Genomic DNA, 19,855 nt, shown 5'->3' with positions numbered 1-19,855 from the left:
AGAACCACCTTTTTTAAGAGCGTAGCGGAAAGAGAAAACCTCGAGATTCGTTCGTTTGTGCGAATCGACTCACTCAAAAAAGAGTCGATCAGAAAGATCGGTTCGTTCGCGAGTCGCCCATCAGTAGCGGAGCGCTGGGAGGAGAAACGGAGACACACACACACTCACTCACACCGAGCCGCCACAGAGTGAGGCGTCACACTGCAGCTCTCCGTTAGCGTGTTTCACGCCGAGACGACGAGTCGCGCGCTTCTCTGCGGTAAGTCCACACACATGCACACACACTAACCGCCGTTCGGTCCGCGAGCCCGAGAGCAGCAGCTCGTGCCGATCCGTGCCAGGGCGGGACGATTGATTTATCGAGCCTGTATCGACTGTGCAGTAACTTCCAGAAACTGAAGGCACCGCTTGACGCTCGAGATGAACGCTTGAGGTGGTCTGCAGGCGCGCGAGCCGTGCACGGCGCGTCCCCTGCTCTCTGTGCTGTGTCATGCTTTGGTTGAAGCGAACTGCGACAGACAGGCCTGGACTGCTGCACGAGCTGCTGCTCAGCATCTCTCAGATCTCTCAGTAAGATCTCAGTCTCAGTCTCAGTCAGGCCACATCAGCTCTGTCCTCCCTGATACAGACCCTAATGATGGATTACGTCATCAGCATCATCCCAGTCCATCCAGCAGTGGACTGGGAAGTTCTCCACAGGCTGTTGCCTTCTTCTTCCTCTTTGCCAGCTCATCACTCAGTTTACAGTGTTTAAACCAGAAGAAAATCAGACTGATGGATATGAATATTACTGTTACTGCTACTATTGATAATCATAATGGTAATAACAGTGAGTTATATTGATATTTTATACTGGAATTAGCAAGAAAGAACTTTCAGGGCGTTCAAAGTCAAATAAAAATCTTTTGCAAAATAACTTGATTGGTGATTTTTTTTTAAAAACGATTAGTAAAATGTAACAGTAAATAATACTTTAGAATGGCATAGGAAACAATTTTCAAAATGAAACTAAAATGTCAGGCCTGGTTTTTTTTGTTTTTTTTTTGCATATCTTTTCTGTGGTTTTTACTATACAATAAAAAATTGAAGGTAGAATATTAATAAATATTAGTATTTCACAAACTCAGGATTACGTGATTATAACATTAGTAAGATTCAGGGTTTTTACAATAAAATCAAAACCATATCAGACAGACTTTTATATTATATGTAAACAATAGTAGTAATCATAATAAAAAGAAGAAAAACAACAACAACAAGTAGTCACTTTTAAATTTTTATTTTGGCATTAGCAAGATAAAAAGAAAAAACGTTAAAATTAGTTTAAAATGATGTCAGACCTGTTTTCACACACACACATACACACATATATATATATATATATATATATATATATATGCACAATTTATTTTTTGTGTTTTTCACGTTAAAATAAAACAACGGATGAAGGATATTAATAAATAAAAATATGTTTTTGTTCTACAGTAGCATTAGCAAGAAAAACTAAAACAAACAGAAGCCAGGTTTTCAGCTGAATTTATTGTCTTTTTATAAGTAGCTTTTAAAATACAGTACAGTTAAACAAAAAATGTAAATATATAATAAACAATACTTTACAAAAAATGAAAAAAAAAAATTTATAAACAAGCAGCAGGTTCTATTACAAGAAAGTGTAAGGAAGCAAAAAAGACATTTGCAGTAAGGTAAATGTCACATTGTCACCTGTGGCCAGTTGTCAGTTATGCCGACTTTTATACTCTATTCTGGAGCAGCCTCAGTTTTCCAGCACAGTCTACTGATGTATTACTTGGGTTATGGGAATTGACTGTTTGTGCTTATAAATAAATTATCTCATTTAAACTCCCTCCCTTTCGGATGCTTTCTAATGCACTCGGCCGGTTTCTAATGCACTAGTTCCCCTTCTCTCTGTCAGGAAGGACTCTGAGAGGATTGTGGTTTAGGCACCTGACTAACGTACAGATAATCTAACTCATTGGAGACCAGACGAGCTACCTGTAGCCTGTATTTCAATAGTTATTTCCTGTTGGTACTCTATAAAAGCTGCCTTAGAGACTTCACTCATTTTCATTTTGTCCTTTTTGTAGTTTAATAGGAGTACACTGTCAATGAGCTGCGTAGGTGTAGCAGCAGCATTCAAATACATTTTAATCAGCATACACAAATTACATCACAACATTGCAACACAGATCGGCTAAAATTAAAATAATACCTGGCCTATTGCTGATTGCTTGTTTAGAGCAAACATATCAATTCTGTTTTTGGTGAACTCCAGTCTTTCCTGATTCCGATCTTGCCCAATTCCTAAAATGCTGATTCCAATCTTGCCCACCTCTGCTCTTGGCCGAATCTGATCTTTCCCATTTCCGATCTTGGCCAATTCTGATCCAAGTTAATTTGATCGTGGAAGCTTCCGATCTTGCCTGAGTCCGTTCTTGCCCGTTACTATCTTGCCCAAGTCTAATCTTGGTTGATTCTGGTCTTGACCGATACCAATCTTGGCCAATGATGATCTTGCCAGAATATGATCTTGCTTGATTCTGATCTTGGGCGATTCCGATCTTGCCCAGTTTGATCTTGGCCATTTCTGATCTTCTGATCTTGAGTGCACTTACCCGACTCACATTATTTACATCATAATAATAAACTAGCTAATTTCTAATTGTTGGTTTGAAGCAAAAATCAACCAGATCTGTTCTTGGTAGATTCCAGTCTTTCTTGACTCCAATCTTGCCCAATTCCTAATTTGCTGATTCTGATCTTGGCCTGTTTCAGTTTTGGTTTTGGCCTTGATTCTAATCTTGCCCTACTTTGCTCTTGGCTGATTCTGATCTTTCATTTTTCCAGTCTTGGCAAACTTCGGTCTTGGCTGATTACAGTTTTGCCAGAGTCTGATCTAGCTTGGTTCTGTTCTTTGTTCATTCCCATCTTGCCTGGTTTGATCTCAACCAATTCTGATCTTACCCGCGTCTGATGCTGCTGAGCTCTGATCTTGCCCGATTCTGATCTTCTCAGATTCCATTCTTGACCGATTCCGATTTTAATTTGATCATGCATCCCTAGTCATTGTGGACCACAGGCCATATAAAATACCAAAAATATCTGAAATGGAGAAATTGTTCCTAACTTTACTGCATGTTGATTTAATCAGACTTTATTCTAAGTCGTTTTGGCCCATTTCTGTCTTGTTCTCCATATTCACACAATAAGAATTTGCATATGATGAAAGATCAAATAACGAGTTCTAAGGTTCTGAGATGACAGCGACGTTTTATTAATTAATAATTCAGAATACACTCTTACAAAACAAACTCATCTGCAGAATCTACTAAAATCTACTAAAAGACTCAAACCTTATCATATTTTTAGGGTATCTATGACAAATGCAATCTGTAAGGACACATTTTTAAAGCAAATCCTACACTAATCACTCTGTGCAGTCTGCAAGCCAACCAACATGAACTTCTACAGAACAGCAAGTCTTCTAAATGTGTGCGTCACTGTGGGCATGTAAGTGTTTATAGGGGCAGCTGCAGTAATAGTGCTATCTCATCACCTTCGAATGAAGCTTGTCTCTGTTCAGATCTGCTACCAACACACTTTCCACCAGCATGGACCACATACACCCCTACACCAACACACACACACACACACACACACACACACATACATACTTTTGATGTTTAAATTACAGATTTGTGTCTAATGTCCATGTTCGGACGACATGCAGTGTATGAAGGGCCTGTGCATATTTGTACATTTTATTGTATTATTTATTCGGCTCATTTGCTTATACAGAAATGACTGTGTCACTGCCTGCTTTGGGTTTATTTGTTTATGTTTAAAGGGCAGACGTGTTTGTTGGAGTTCTACCTTGGGGTGGTTTGCTGACTTTGCAGTCTCTGCAGAGGTGATCAGGTCCAAGTGAGCCATTTTCTCTCACGCACATACAAACAAACCTGAGCTGACTTCATTATGAACTGTGTTGACGCAGACATATAGATGTACATATAGATAGTTTGCTCCCGCTTTACTGCAGTAACAGCCTCTACTCTTCTGGGAAGGCTTTACAATAGATGTTGGAACATTGCTGTGAGGATTTGATTGCATTCAGCCACAAGAGCATTGGTGAGGTCATGTTCTGATGTTGGATGATTAGATCTGGATTACTCCATCTCATCCCAAAGGTGCTGGATGGAGCTCCGTCATTCCAGCCCAGTGCGCGGGGGCTTTATACCACTCAAGCTGATGCTTGGCACTGGGCGTGGTGAACTCAGGCTCGTGTGCGACTTCTCCAGCGCATACCATTCTATTGGCACTTCTTTTCTATGGACAATATACAAACAGTGGGTGCACAATTGAATACATACTTTTGGATGTTTCTGTCGAAATATGGTCTGATATTAAAGGGAGACCGTGAAATGTAACCATATCTACATCTGTTGTAAACATGCTTACTTATATCCTACAGCAGTTCCACAATAGTCTTTAAAGTGAGGTTTTTTCAGTTTAAAGACTAGGAAAAGCCACTTCTGATGATGTATCTAGAACGTGGGAGGAATATTTGGAAAACTATAATTGCTTTGGGGTGGGTTTTTGGGGTGGGCTACCACCTAACAGCTAACATTACTACTAGGAAGCTAAATGTCTTCTATAACTTTAATAACGTTTGAAACTGATATTATTGCGAAGGAGAGAATGGATTACTAAACTAATAGAAATGGCTTGTCAGATGAATAGATCAACATGCTAAAAGCTAAAGTTAGCCAAGTATGGCCATTTAGATACCTTACCTCAGTTTGGCTTCTTTTCTTTGACTGAAATGGTAAAAAAATGTGTTTGGTGTCTATTTTGTGCTGAATAAAGATAGAATCAGTATTTTTTCTGCAATTATGTTTGACTACTGAGATTAGAGTTGCTAATGCTAACTTGGTTGTATTTAGCCTATAGATCAGTGACCAGGGTAGTCAGGATTGGTTGACACCAGAGGGATTAACAGTGATTGTTTGATGTACAACACCATTTCCAAAAAAAGTTGGGACTTTTTTGGAAATGGGCTTGTATTTGTGCAATGTATCCTAGGTATTGTAGTGAGAGAAGACTGGTGAACAGAAAACATGAAAATGATATAAAATCATGAATTCTGTCAAACTGATGAGGCTGAGGGATATAATACTGTAAAACATGACAAATAACATATATACATATATAAACCCTACTTTTAGGCCAGAGTGGCCCTTTAGGTGTGTTGGGTGCACACCCTGGCTTGGCTCTGATGCTTTGTTGACTGTACTGTGCTAATCAGGACAGCACCGCACACCATGTTCAGCTGCTGGCAGCATCTGTGCTGTTTTTGGTTGGAGGAAACAAATGAAAATGGGTTTCAGTACAAGAATAAATTTACGAATTGACTGTTCTCTCACTCCACACAGCTTGAGACCCATTCACCCACTCACTGACTCACTCACTCATTCACTCAGTCAGTCACTCACTCACTCACTCATTGACTCACTCATTCACTCACTCACTTACTCACTCAAATGTTCAAGCTATCATTCACTCGGTCACTAACCAACTCACTCACTCATTCACTCACTTATTCACACAGTCAGTAAGTCAATCAGTCACTCACTCACTCATTCAAATGTTCAAGCTATCACTCCCTTGGTCACTAACTAACTCACTCACTCATTCACTCACTTATTCACACAGTCAGTCAGTCACTCACTTACTCACTCATTCACTCAGTCGGTTAGTCAGTCACTCATTCACTAACTCATTCACTCACTCACTCACTTAAATATTCAAGCTATCACTCACTTGGTCACTGACCAACTCACTCACTCACTCACTCGGTCGCTAACCAACTCATTCACTCCCTTATTCACACAGTCAGTTAGTCACTTACTCACTCACTCACTCACTCAATCACTCAAATGTTCAAGTTATCACTCACTCGGTCACTCACGCACTCACTTGTTCACTCAATCACTCACTCATTTTGTCACTAACCAACTAACTCACTCAGTCACTAACTCACTTGGTCACTATCCAACTCACTCACTTACTCACTATCCAACTCACTCACTCACTAACCAACTCACTCACTCATTCGGTCACTAACCAACTCACTCACTCACTCACTTACTTGGTCACTAACCAACTCACTCACTCATTCACTCACTAGCCAACTCACTAACCAACTCACTCACTCACTCACTTGTTCACTCAGTCACTCACCCACTCATTCACTCTTTCACTCACTCACTCAATCTCTGACCAACTCATTTACTCACCCGCTCACTCATATGCTCATCTAAACACATCTAAAGTGTGTTAATATTTAATTTACAGCATCCTATCAATTTATTTGAAACCTGTGAAGTTGCACAGGACTAGCATATGTATTACATTTTCTTGCAAACAGACTGGCTTTATATTATTGAAAGCAAACTTTTCAATGGTGCTGTAATTATATACTATAAATAATTAATAGTTTTTGGGTTGTTCTCTCCTCTTTCTGTTGTTCTCAGAAATTAACCAATCGTAAGTGATGATGTCGCTGCACAAACCTCCGCTCAGACGCAGCGCGTCAACATTAGAATCCACCAATCGTGGAGGCCCTGCTGTGACTCCGCCCTCATCCCTTAACCTTCGCTCTTCCCACAACCAGCAATTGGGCCGTAACATCAGAAAGGAGGGTGTGGTCTCAGTTTCTGCAGAAACACAGGGTTCGGCCCTGCCCCCCAAGAGCCGCCACAAATACGCCCTGACCAACCTGCAGAGCGCCATGGGGCTGGAGGACAGTGGCCCCGCCCCTTTCAGTCAAACCCGTAAACCTGCTCCTACAAAATCTGCCTCTTCTTCTTCGCTTTATTCATCCTCCTGCGTCTCGCTCTCATTCTCTCCATCCAACCCTAAGCTGGCGAAAAACGGCACCAACCTGCAGCTGAAAGAGACGCAGTTTGACTTTCACAAGAAGGACAAGAATCGTAACGATGTCAGTGATTGGGCAGACTGCTTTGGCAAAGATAATGAGAAGGGCGCCCCCTTCAGGCGAAGGACAAAGAGCTTCTTGGAGTACCATCGCGAAGAGGACGAGGAGTCTTCCAACAGCCCGGGGAAGGAGCCCGAGACTCCGGCTGAGGAGAAGCCGCTCCTGCCGAAGCTGGAGCCACAAGCCTGGGTCAAAGAGAACCGAGTGGAGGTCCACCTCACGCTACCACAGAACCACTTGCTCCTGCTGCCTGGAGAAGAGGAGGACCAGAGCCCCACCCACTCTCACCTGAGCCAGGTGGAGGTGCTTCGCCCCAAAAAGGAGCAGCTGAACCGAGCGAAGGAAGCTGCAGGGGAGGACATAGGGTCTCCTGCCAGGCCCAGGCTGCAGGTGCTGTCTAGTCTGGGCCAGAGAGCAGAGCGGGCAGAGGAGCCTCCTAGGCAGGAGAAACAAGCAGAGGAAGAAGTGGAGGAAGAGGAAGACTCGAGCTGGACAACTCTGTCTCAAGAGAGTCCGTCCATAGAGACACCGCAGGAGACAGGTAAAGTCAAAATATATAAAGTAAATAAATTATAGTGCATTTAATATATTTATTCATTTATAATAAACAACAAAATAACAAAACAACAACAATAATAATAATTGTTATCGTGTTTAATAATTGTTCAAGTTCGGAAAGGTAATCCATGAATCATGAAATGCGCATTTTTATGTTTTTTTTAAAGATTAAAAAATACACATTTTGAAAAAATATATATTTTGTAGGGGTACTTTGCATTTTTTTTGCCAGATGGCAACAGCATGGGCAATGCACACTAAAAAACACTTATCCAGATCCTTTATAATGTGCTTTGCGGGTTTTAAGACATGTGGTGAAGTTAAAAAAACACCACGTTTTCTGCTGAGGGCCATAAATCATATCACAGCTGATCAATCAATATTAACCATGCATTCACTCTAGTCATCAGTGAGGCTTTCTAGGCTTTCAGAGATGGCCTAAAGATTTATTTAAAATAAAAAATACACAATTCATTTTTTGTTCCTTTATTTTTAAGATAATTATCATGGTTGTTTTATTTAAACTCTGCAAGTACTGTAGTAATACTGTGAATGCATTGTTACATTTCGATTAGAAATAAAAGGGTTAAATTCTTGAGATAGAACATTATCCAATAAGGACATTTTTCCTCTGTGGTGTCTAGGTAGATACAGCCAAGCAAGCTCTCACATTGGTTAGGCCTTCAGTAGTTAAACTGGAGATCTAACATGACGGATTAACCATTAAAATAATAAGGAACTGACAGTTGAATCAACCAATCACATTTTGATTTACAATGGCTGGGACCAATTTCATAAGAAAAAATGTCATTCTGGGCCTTCTCAAAGTTCTAGATATATCACTGATGCTAGTGCTAGTTTGACCAACGCGTTTCAGTCAGATGTTAGAAATGGAAAACAGCAGCGGCAGCTTCATGCCTGGGCTCTTTACTAAGCGTTCGCATTTGAAACTGTGAAAGTTAAAGTATGTCAACATGCCTTTTACAAGTTTGCAGTAGAACATGGAACATCTTACAAGCTTCAAATGTCCTTGTTTAATTAATAAGAACAGAAAAAATTGTTCATGTAAGGCCTGAAGGTCTAGCTCTAACAGTCATGGGTCGTCACTGCTAGTCTTCAATGGAGGAGAAATTCATTTTGGCTGTTTTCAAACTCACAGCTGTACAAAACCTGGCACAAAGATTAACACTGAATGCGAAAAAAAGAGTTTTAAAATTATTTTTGTAAGTCAAATTCAAGATGTTTGTTGCTTGTTTTGGGCTTTTGTGTTCTCTCAAATCACTTTCTTGCATTTACCTACTTGTCAATCAAATGCATTATTTCGCACCATAAGAAGTGCGTCCTGCTTCTTACTATGAGAAGCGGTGTGCAAATTACACATCACATTCTCAAGCCTACGTAAGAAAGCCAGATAAGAGGCAACATATTACTGCTGTCCCTTTACCTCTCTGCCTCTGTTTCATTTTACTTATCACCTCTCTCTTTCTCTCTCTTTCTCTTTCTCTCTCTCTCTCTCTTGTTTTGGTGTTAGTTTACCGCTGTAACCTGCTGCTTGCCTCTATAAGCTACCATGCTGTTACCATGACAACAGACTCTGAAGTGACCTGTTGTGCTTGTGTTTGTGTATTTCTGCATATTAGTATGTATGTATGTTTGTCTGTGTGTATTTATATATGCCATGTGGGAACCTCACGCCCTCAGTGTGGGTGTGGTGGGTACGTGCAGCACTGTGGAAGTGTTAGGCAACCAAAGAAAGTGTTAAAATCTCAATTAAGTGTCTTTTTGCCGCTAAAAATAATGCATAACATTCAAATAAATAAATACACTATGTGGATAAAAGTATTGGGACGCCTACACATTATAACTACAGAAGCTTTTATGACGTCCCATTCTAAATCCTTAGGCATTAATATGGAGTTGGTAACCCCTTTGCAGCTATAACATCTTCCCCTCGTCTGGGTATCTTTCTACAAGATTTTGTGTGTGGGGGGAATTTTTGTCCATTCATCCAGAAGAGCATTTGTGAGTTAGACACCGATGTTGGCCGAGAGGGCCTGGCTCATAATCTCCGTCCTAGTTCATCCCAGAGGTGTTTGAAGGGGTTGAGGTCAGGGCTCTGCAAGGGCCAGTCAAGTTCTTCCACACTGAACTCACCCAACCATGCCTTTATGGACCTTGCTTTGTGCACTGGGGCTCAGTCATGCTGGAACAGAGAAGGTTCTTCCCCAAACTTTTCCCACAAAGTTGGAAGCATAGAATTGTCCAAAATGTCTTGGTCTGCTGAAGCCTTAAGATTTCCCTTCACTGGAACTAAGGGTTCTAGGCCAACCCCTGCAAAGCAACCCCATAGCATCATCTCTCCTCCACCAAACTTTACAGTTGGCACAGTGCAGTCAGGCAGGTAATGTTCTGGCATTCGCCAAACCCAGACTCGTCCATCAGACTGCCAGATAGAGAAGTGTGATTTGTCACTCCACAGAATACGTTTCCACTGCTCCAGAGTCCAGTAGCAGCATGCTTTCCACCAGTCCACCCCCACCCTCTGATTCCTGGCAATGGAAACGCATCTTGTGAAGCTCGTGATGCATGGCTCTTTTGTTGATGTTGCATCCAGAGCCAATTTGGAACTCTTTAGTGAGTGATTTAACAGAGGATAGGCACTGTGCGCTTCAGCCCTCGATAGCCCCACTCTGTAAGTTTGCATGGTCCACCGCGTTGTGGCTAAACTGTTGTTGCTCCTAGGTGCTTCCATTTCACAATAATAGCACTTACAGTTGGCAGGGGCAGATCTAGCAGGACAGAAATTTCACAGACTGACTTGTGGCAGAGGTGGCATCTTATGACAGTGCCATGTTTAAAGTCACTGAGCTCTTCAGTATGACACACTTTACTGTCAGTGTTTTTCTATAGAGACTGCAAGGCTAAAGGCTTGATTTTATAAATCTGTGAGCAATGAGTGTGGCTGAAACACCTGAACTTAATAATTAGGAAGCGTGTCCCACTATTTTTGTCTATATAGTGTTTATATTGTTGTACGGTTAGTTAGAAGAATACACCTACTGTGTTGGAAAAAAAAAAAAAAAACTAGCACAGACCAGCATAAATTCCATGCTGTTTTATGGTGGTTTGGTGCTGGTTTAGCTGGTCACTCAGGATACCAGCATCCAAAGCCCGATATATACTGTTTTTTCTAGCAGGATAAAAGAACATAGATGTCTCAGTGGACGCTAGCCAGTGTATGGATTTAATAAATTCCATCAGCAGCACCTGATTCAATTTAATAGACTGAATAGATAAACTAGGTATTGTATGGCAGCTGAAAATATTGGGCTACCCATTGGAGAGCTTTGGAAATGGTTAAGCGAACACACTCACACCAGATCATATTGTTGTGTTTATTTGTGTTTATTCTAATGTTAGGTTATTTTGTGAACTTATAAATGCTAACTGCTCAGATAAATGACTTTATGTTGCATTTTCCCAGAGGACTTCTGCACAATACTTGTGCAGTATGCATTTAATAGGGATGCATCGACATTTCAGCCATTAATAATTTCGGCCAAAAAAGTTTTTTGGTTAAAAATGCCACATATGCACTTGTTTGCAAAGGTTACACCCTGTCTAATTGTTTTGTTTTGTTGATTTTCTAAGTGACAATAAGTTCACATATTCTTTGTAATCTTTTTCTGATACTTTTAGTGCACATTTTCTATTTATTTGCTTAACACATTGGAAAATGAAAGATAAAATATAAAATGTGCCCTAACTTTTGCAGAGGTCACATTTTTTTCCATTATGTTAACCTGAGTAAATAAACAGTAATTGTGCATTAAAATGTGCAGATGACTGTATTGACTGCTCTTGCACTTTTTAGGGTACATACACGACTGTTTGTCTTGAGCTTCTGTTATGGGTGAGAATCTTCATTTTCCCTGTGTTTATTGTTGTCAATGATGGCTGTGTTTAGCCACTGTCTGTATGTATTGCAGGTGTATGGAATGACTCGGTGCTGCCCCCTGGCTGGAGAGAGGTGGAGGATGTGTCTGATGTTTATTTCTGGCACATTCCCTCCGGGACCACCCAGCGGGAGCGGCCCATAACCCCCAGCAACCACCGCCCACCTGAACCTGATCAGCAGCGGGACAGGGCAAAGGAGGTCACCTCCCTGTCTGTCCCCCCTTCTAAGACACAGAGTGAGGTACACACAGCCATACACACACAGACACAGACATAGACACACATACACAGATACACACACAGTCAAACTCAGACATTCCATTCAGGTGAAAATACTTGTTTTTGTGGGCCGTTTAGCTGCTGGTTGTTTATATGTGCACAAATAAGTAGCTGAACCAGTGTTGGTTGTGATGACACTCCAGAACGTGCCAGTGTTCTGTCAAAAAACCTTTGTTTGTTTTGAGAGTGTGAAAAGCTTTGGACCTACATTCACATGTAGGCGGGACCACAGCAAAGAGAAAAACACCTTGTGTCTCAACCATGAGACTAAAGGTCCTAATGCTAGTTTTCAGGGCATCCTTTTGTTACTAGCCTTATGACATGTTAAGTGTGGTGTACATCTTTGTGCACATTCAACTCATTTTTAACATAACAAACATTTTCTTGAGATCTCAAGAAAATGAAATTGCAAAATCTCAAGACATGGGGATAACAACATTTGTTATGTCATAATAATGACAAATAACTTTAGAACTCTAGAAAGCAAGTAAAACTAACTCGTGCCACAATAGATCAGAGTAAACAAGGACAACACAGGGTCATTCATGTGAAGCATTAGTCTTACTAAGCAAAATTGAGGGCTAATAGCTCCCCCTTGTGGAAAATCTTCATCCTACTAAACCTGAGTGAGTAAGCGAGCGCATTAGTAATCATTTACTTTAGCATTTATTCAGTCTCTCATCTTTATTTTCAAACTTTCTTCTATTTTCTCGATTCTAGCTTGTGTGATTATGTATTTATTTCTGATTTTTCTCAATGCTTATATGCTAATGAGAGGGGCATGTCTTAAAGGACTGGGCAGTATCTGTGTATCAGTGGCTAATCATTGAGCACAACAAGGCCTTGATTATTAGGCCAGGTGGAGAATAATACTACTATATCTGGCCACAAGATGTCAGTGAGATTAAGTTGATGTATTTTGAATAAGAACAAAGTGGTAGCACCAATGATGGCTGCTCATGCATCATGTTTTCTTTAATTAAGGGTATTAATAGGGAGTTTGTCCCCCTTTGCTGCAGTGATGTAGGATGATTAGTTTTAGGTCACTCCAGCTCATCCCAAAGGTACTGGATGGAGCTCCATCACTCCAGAGAAACCGGTTCCAGTGCTCCACAGCCCAGTGCTGGGATGCTTTATACCCCTCTAGCCCACGCTTGGCATTGGGTATGGTGATTTTAGGCTCATGTGCATCCCATTTTATTGGTCACTGCTTTTCTATGTACATTATACAAGCTGTTTGTACAGCTGAACATTTGCGTCATCAATGGGTGCACCTTAAAGGAGCTGAATTCACTCATTAGAAAAACTGTCTGGATACTTTTGACATGCAGAATATATGTGTTGTATGTGATGAAATTAAAGATGAGGTTTTCAGACATTTACAGTACTGTTCAAAAGTCAAAGACCATCCTTCATTTGTTTAATATCCAGTCGGAACGACCATTAAGCCATTCATTTTTCAGCTTTAGGAAAAAAAGCTAAATAAATAAATAAATAAATAAATAAAACCCAAAATCACATATTTAACAGAGAATTAAACAAAAGCCTCAACAACTAAGTATAAAATCATTTGTTTTAGTATTTTCTGTGTCCACTCTATGTTTTTATTACAGCCTCCATTCTTTTCAAGAGACTTGCTTTCAGTTTTTTAAAGAAATCTGCAGAGATATTTTACTAATTTTACTTTGCGTTATTTATCATTTTATGTTGAAATTTTATTAATTGGTTCATTATCTTTTTGTTCCTCTTCTTAATCAAATCTTAACTGTTCTCTTACATTTTTTCCTCTTATTTGATTTTGTTTGATTTGTTATGTTCATTTTAGTTTAACCTGATTAAATTCCATTTTTTTCAATCCCATTATGCTGTAAATGCTCAGCTGCATTGAAAATGCAAGTAAAAATCCAAGTGAAAAAGGTTGATTGATCAATGGATGCAAGTGGATTATCTTGTGTCTAATCTCCTGAGAAATATCTCCTGAGAAAATGAATAACTTGTACTTAATGGCTGTTTCGTATAGAAATTAAACGAATGGTGGTCTCTGACTTTTGTACAGTGCTCAAGAAAGGCTCAAATGTATCTGACATGTTTTGTTCTTGTGTGGTGGGCTTGTGTGTTTATAAGCAGAGGCCCAGTAGCATCGTGTCAGACAGTTCTGTAGAGCCTGTGCCTTCTTCAGCCGCCTCTTCACCTTCTTCATCCTCACTCTGCTATGAAGTGTCTGGACCCCCTAGCAGCTTCCTCAATAACAACTACCTGGTAACATACACACACATCCTTTATCTGAAATTTCATTTTAAAAGGAAATGATACCATCGTCATGACTCAGATCTGGTGAAACTGAACGTCAGAACAAACACTGTCAGACCAAACGGCCTCAGAGAAAAGGTATCAGACCCAACGCAGGCCTGGTCGAGCATATACTGGTTCGTATAACTTAGAAGACTATTATGTATCTCGATATAAATGCCAGTATAGTCGTTTAGCTTGAGGAATGATGCCGTTCTGACTCGGAGGTCTGAGGATGTCCTAAAATGTACCCCGTAGCCCCGCCCTGTGCTAATTAACATATACTTGCATGTCGGTCAATTTGAAAACGAAAACGAAAAGTCGGAAATGTAAAGTAAATGTCCAGCAGGTGGCGCTGATGTTCGTTTGCCTTTTCATTCTGACACTTAAAGCGCATCCACGCCGAAAACTGAATCACAAACTGTCACTTTGCTGTTGATTTATCCATTTTGCATTTTCATTTTCATTTTGTCAGATATGCAGCCGATTGCTGTGAAAAAGAAATAAGAACGTGAACGCTGCATTTTGATTTCAGTTTTGACATGTTTTCTGCATTTCATGGAGAAAAGCCAAAGCCAAAGAGAAGCTTGGATTTTCTTTTCTCTATTAGCTTTTTCATTTTAGATTTGGCCATGAAAAACCAGAATAACGACTAAAATGAAATGACAAACAGCTGTTTTACATTTATTTTTATTTTTGTCACAAATGGCTCGTGCTCATGTGAAAAATGAAATTGCAAATGTAGGTATTTCATTTCATTTTCAAATTTGGCAGGATATTTGCGCAGATGTTTGGAAAAAGAAATGGCAAAACGAGGTTTGCATTTACTATTTTTTGTTTTAATTTTAATTTCTTTTTTGGCTGGATTTGCCTCCCATAGAAATTCTGCCAATTTTTCAAACCTGCTGTGTAATTTAATGATTGTGATGTAAACAAAATCATTCAAATATATGCAAATATATCCATTTTATTTGCTGTAGAAACATCAGTGAACCTACATGTGTCTTCTGAGGTATTATATGCAATACTAATGATGGTAAAATAGTGGTAAATGTGAAAAAAATGTTTTTTTCAGGCACTATTTTGCCTTACATTGATTTACATGTACCTTTCTGTCCAGTATGTATGTTAAATATGCATTTTAGGCCAAGATCTGATCTCAAAACTATCATAAAACAATGCCCTTTTAGGAGCATTACGCGCTATGGACGTTTGGTTCCCGTCACCACCACTGTGAGCAATTCTGACTTTTTCTCTAGAATACCGCATTTCACATCGGTCAACTCTGAATGACTCTATTTGCCTCTTAAAGGCAAATATCATGGAAATAAAATATAATAAAAGGCTTTGATACATTATGTAAACAAGTTTTAAACATAGCGTTCACCCCAAAGACCATACAGTACATATACAGCCTCTTTTAAATTCAGTGTTTTTATGATGTCAAGAAAATACATAAAAAGAATACATTTACATATATCTATCTATTCTGCCTACAGCAGGTTAGCCCTACCCATTCACATTGACATTAAAAGGAGTGTCTGTACTGCTTTCTGAATGAGGCACAACACAGGGTAGCCAATCAGAACAGAGCTCATTTGCATATATCAGTCTTAAAGGCACAGCAACAACATATACAGATACATATAAGTTGGAAAATGGTCATGATAAAATGAATTATGACTGTTTTTGGTACATAAACCCACATAAATGCAGCAAATGCAAATAAAATACAAGAATAATGATATAACGGTTGAATTATATTTTGAATTTTGAAAAAATGGTGGGATTCCCCATTCAAAGTCTAGTTTTACTACTCTAATTGAGCTCACAAGAATTCTAGTTATTATTGTACTTATATTACTCCATCTTTCCTTTTTCGCAGGACCAGAAGGGGGCCTCCGTGCGTGCTGAGTCCAGGGAACGAGAGAGCAGGAGAGTGGAGGAGCAGAGAGAGCGAGAGAGCAGGAGAGTGGAGGAGCAGAGAGAGCGAGAGAGCAGGAGAGTAGAGGAGAGGAGAGAGAGAGAGAGGGGATGTGAGGGAGCCCGCTGCATGCCTTACAGCTACATAAACCTGAGGTAATAACCTAACAGCATTCTTTCAGGCCGCACGGTGGCCTGGAAACTGTGAGCAGGAACAGCTAACCAGTGCATGGATTTGCATTACATAATTACATTACTGTAGTTACATTGTTAACCTCTTTAACTCCTTGGGACCACCGGTGGTTCCAAAACGCACTTCGTAATATTCTTTACTTCATAACTTTCATATTTTATAAGCTTCATCCAAAAGGTGGAGGTCATATGAGAGCTGTAACTGTCTTCTTTCCAGTCAAATAGATGGGTAATGTAATTTTTTTTCCCATTTTTCCACAAATCTGAGCTATAAACTGGATCTCAGAAGGTGTCTCTTCAGTGATCTGCTCTGTAAAAGAGCATCTTAGATCTTTGGCTTTCAGCAGTAAATTGTAAGCAGATAGCAACATGTGTATGATCATAAAACACATGTTCTGTTAATTTGAGGGGAGCTTTTACATTACAGTTATTTCATGCATTTACTGAATAATTTCCCTTATGAGTTGGGCATGTAAATTCAGATGGAAAAAACGAAATATACCTACGAGCATAAGAGGTAGTTCTATCTAAAAAATCAAATTTGTCCAACTGTCATTCCATGTCCAACCTTCATCCCAAAAACAAGCAACCAAGACATGTTTGGTGTCTGAAGTTTGCTTCTTTTTTCCTTTCGGTTTTGCTCTGGATCTACGAGGCTGATATAGCTAACATGTAATGGAAGCTTATATATCACCAATTAGCATTGTTTAAACTGCATGCCTAAATCATCACACACTTCACTCAAACCACACTAAGTTGATAAAGATACATCAAGTACATAATTATCCACTTACCCCAGTTGATTAGCCAAGTCAGGTCTGGTGTCCGGATTTTGCTTCTTTAGCTTAGCGCTGGAGCTACAGGGTTAACGTTGCTAACAAACTTGTATTTTCCATAAATGCATCATAAAACGTCTCTCAACCTGTGAAAAAAACTGCATCTAGGTCTTTAATAAAGTCTTGTGGACTTGTTGATGGCATTTAGAGAAAAATATGACTCAATATATTAATAAAACTTTACCGTGTAGCTGAACTCAGCAGGCAGCCATTTTAGCCAACAGGTGCCAAATCCCAACTTCCCTGCAGAATCAGTTTCTTTATCTGTTTTGTTACATTGTAACAATGGTGCTATATAGGACCATTTTCATGAAGGTTCTATATAGAACCATATTCAGCACATTCTTCATCAATCTCAATAATGCATGAATTATATCTATATAGAACCATTATATTCCTAAATAGAACTGCTAAGGAACCCTTGAAGAACTGTGTACTATTAAACCTCAATGTATACCAACACCAACCACTCAAACTGCACTCTACTACTGCCAAAGCACATGGTTCTTCAAGGGTTCTTTATTAAAGGAAATGATTCTATATAGAACCATGATATAGAACCATGACTGACTATATAGAACCATGAACACTCAAACTGATGGAGCAGGTGCTGTAGATGGTTCTATATAGAAACTTTTTGAAAAGGCTTGAGCTTGTAACAATAGAAGAACCATTTTGGTGCTATATAGAACGCCTTTCAAAAAGGTTTTATGTAGAACCATCTACAGCACATTCTCCATCAGTTTGAAGAACCATTTCATGAAGCGAAGAACCCTTTAATCATGCAAAGGGTTCTTTGAGTGTTCATGGTTCTGCATAAAACCATTTTCTTTACTAAAGAACCCTTGAAGAACCATCTTTTTTAAGAGTGTACTTAACTAACATATTTGACCAAGCTTGTGGGGTATTTTGGTGTTGCCAGTAATATGATGTCAAGTCAATGCTAGCAATGTTAGTATGCATGTAGCATTAGTCGTATTTCGGCTCCTTAATGACCTCATCATTCAGAAGATCTGGCGATGTTTGGAGGAGAAATATCTGTACGGCAAAACGGATGAGCCTCGAAACATTTTTGTATCGGTAAGGGAGTGACAATTTTCAAAGACACCATTCTTTTTGTCACAGAGAAAACTAAGAATCTGGAGTTCCTAATATGGTCATGATACGACCTAAGAAGTCTGTGAAACTCTATATAGTTGTAATAAAAAAAAGCCTTGCAGGTTGTACACTTTATTGTTTAGTGAACTTTTCTTCCTGCAGTTATATTTCCTGTTTCTAGCATATTGTTCTCTTTCTCCACAGGGCTAAAGTGCCACATGCTCCTGCTGATACAGTCATCCCTATCGATGACCTGGACACGCAGGTGGGTTCCTGTGCATTGCTGACCACAGCTTTTCCTCTAATGATGGGTCACAGTCATAGCTGCTCTCAGATTAGCTTTAAAGAGGAATTCCATTGATTTTTCAGTTACAATCATCAAGATGTAAACAAAGTCAGAGTGGTTTAATGTGAAGTGCTTTATTCTAGAGAAACTTGCTAAGTCAGAATTGTTCACAGTGGTGGTGATAGGAACCAGGGGCCATATTACAGAAAATTGTCTGAGATCATATCTTAGCTGCGTTGTTGTCATGGCAACTTCAGTTAAGACTGAAGTTAGGACAGAAGCCATTACAGAACAACAGTTCTTAAGTCCATTATTTCCAGATAAATATCCTAAATATTTTCTTATCTTTAAGATAAACCCAGAGCGTCTGTACTTCTGTTTTAATCGTCTGTTTCTGTTGTTTTATGCAGTGATAGGCAGCACAGTTCACTGTAACTGGCATAATCACGTTACATTTGTCTACAGTGAAAACGGTGCTTTGACTCGTGAGGTTTTTTTTTCTAACAGTGTTTAAAAGCCCCAGATGCTGCAGACAGATCTCCACTGTCCCCTCTTATTACCTTCATGTGTTATTGTTGATGTAAACTCGTCTGATAGAATATTACAGCGATGGTGGTGAATAATGAGAAGACAGAGCTGAATGTGTCTGTTTATTAGGAGGAATAACATTAGCGCGCTCGGCTAAAGCATTTGGGAAAGGAAACTGAAACTGAGAGCAGCGACTCTGAAAAACAGCATGAAGTGCTGTCACAATATTCTTAACTCTCAGTTTATTGCACTTTAGTTTTGTTTGACCTTTTTTTACATCAGTAACGGTAGCTAACGTTAGCTGCCTGGCTAACTAACTTGATTACGTGTTTACGTTTCAGCTGTGCGCGTGTGGTCGGTTGCTAGGTAACAGACACGACAGTTGATTGTCGACTTCAATCGAGTAAGTTAAGATTTCCTAACTTGAGATAAGAAAAGATGCTGTAAGATAAGATTCTTGAATTAAGATAAGATTTGCTTCTGTAATAGGAATTTGTGAAAAATCTTATCTTGACCTGTCAGATTTTTACGGTGCGGAGCTACGGAGCCCCTAAGGGGCCATGGTTTAAAAAAAAATATAAATAAAGTTAATGACTTTGCGTTCCCTCGCAAATGTTTTGCATTCCCTCACAAAATATATGCTTGTCATACAGCAAGCAAACGTAGGACACGAGGTGCCCAATGACATTGCCCACATTAGAGCTTTGTTTTTAGCGTAGACAATGTTAAAATCTGTTTTCACAGTTTCTCCAGTCTGTGCTGAGTGTATTCAGCAATTGTTCTCTGCAGTCTCTGTAAATGTAGCCTTTACTGTAAGAGGACACTCGATCTCAGTTTCAGTTTGAGTCACTAACAGCATAATCATGTTTGATATTGAGAAGCGGCACTATGTCT

The 19,855-nt window shown here is 39.6% G+C and overlaps 1 protein-coding gene across 1 annotated transcript in view; it reads left to right on the top strand.

Annotated features, from left to right (window-relative positions):
- Positions 1–175: 175 nt before the first annotated feature.
- LOC118821039 (amyloid-beta A4 precursor protein-binding family B member 2) overlaps positions 176–19,855 on the top strand; it is an 89,510-nt gene continuing 69,830 nt past the window's right edge. The window contains exons 1-6 of the mRNA XM_036589448.1: positions 176–259; positions 6,552–7,556; positions 11,563–11,771; positions 13,937–14,068; positions 15,984–16,177; positions 18,352–18,412. Of these exons, the coding sequence (XP_036445341.1) occupies positions 6,572–7,556; positions 11,563–11,771; positions 13,937–14,068; positions 15,984–16,177; positions 18,352–18,412 (1,581 nt within the window). The 5' untranslated portion in view covers positions 176–259; positions 6,552–6,571. The remainder of the gene's footprint in view (positions 260–6,551; positions 7,557–11,562; positions 11,772–13,936; positions 14,069–15,983; positions 16,178–18,351; positions 18,413–19,855) is intronic.

This window comes from Colossoma macropomum, unplaced genomic scaffold, assembly GCF_904425465.1.
Source record: "Colossoma macropomum unplaced genomic scaffold, Colossoma_macropomum, whole genome shotgun sequence".
Lineage (NCBI taxonomy): Eukaryota > Metazoa > Chordata > Actinopteri > Characiformes > Serrasalmidae > Colossoma > Colossoma macropomum.
Note: the sequence above shows the minus strand (reverse complement) of the source record. Positions and strands in the feature narration are given on the sequence as shown.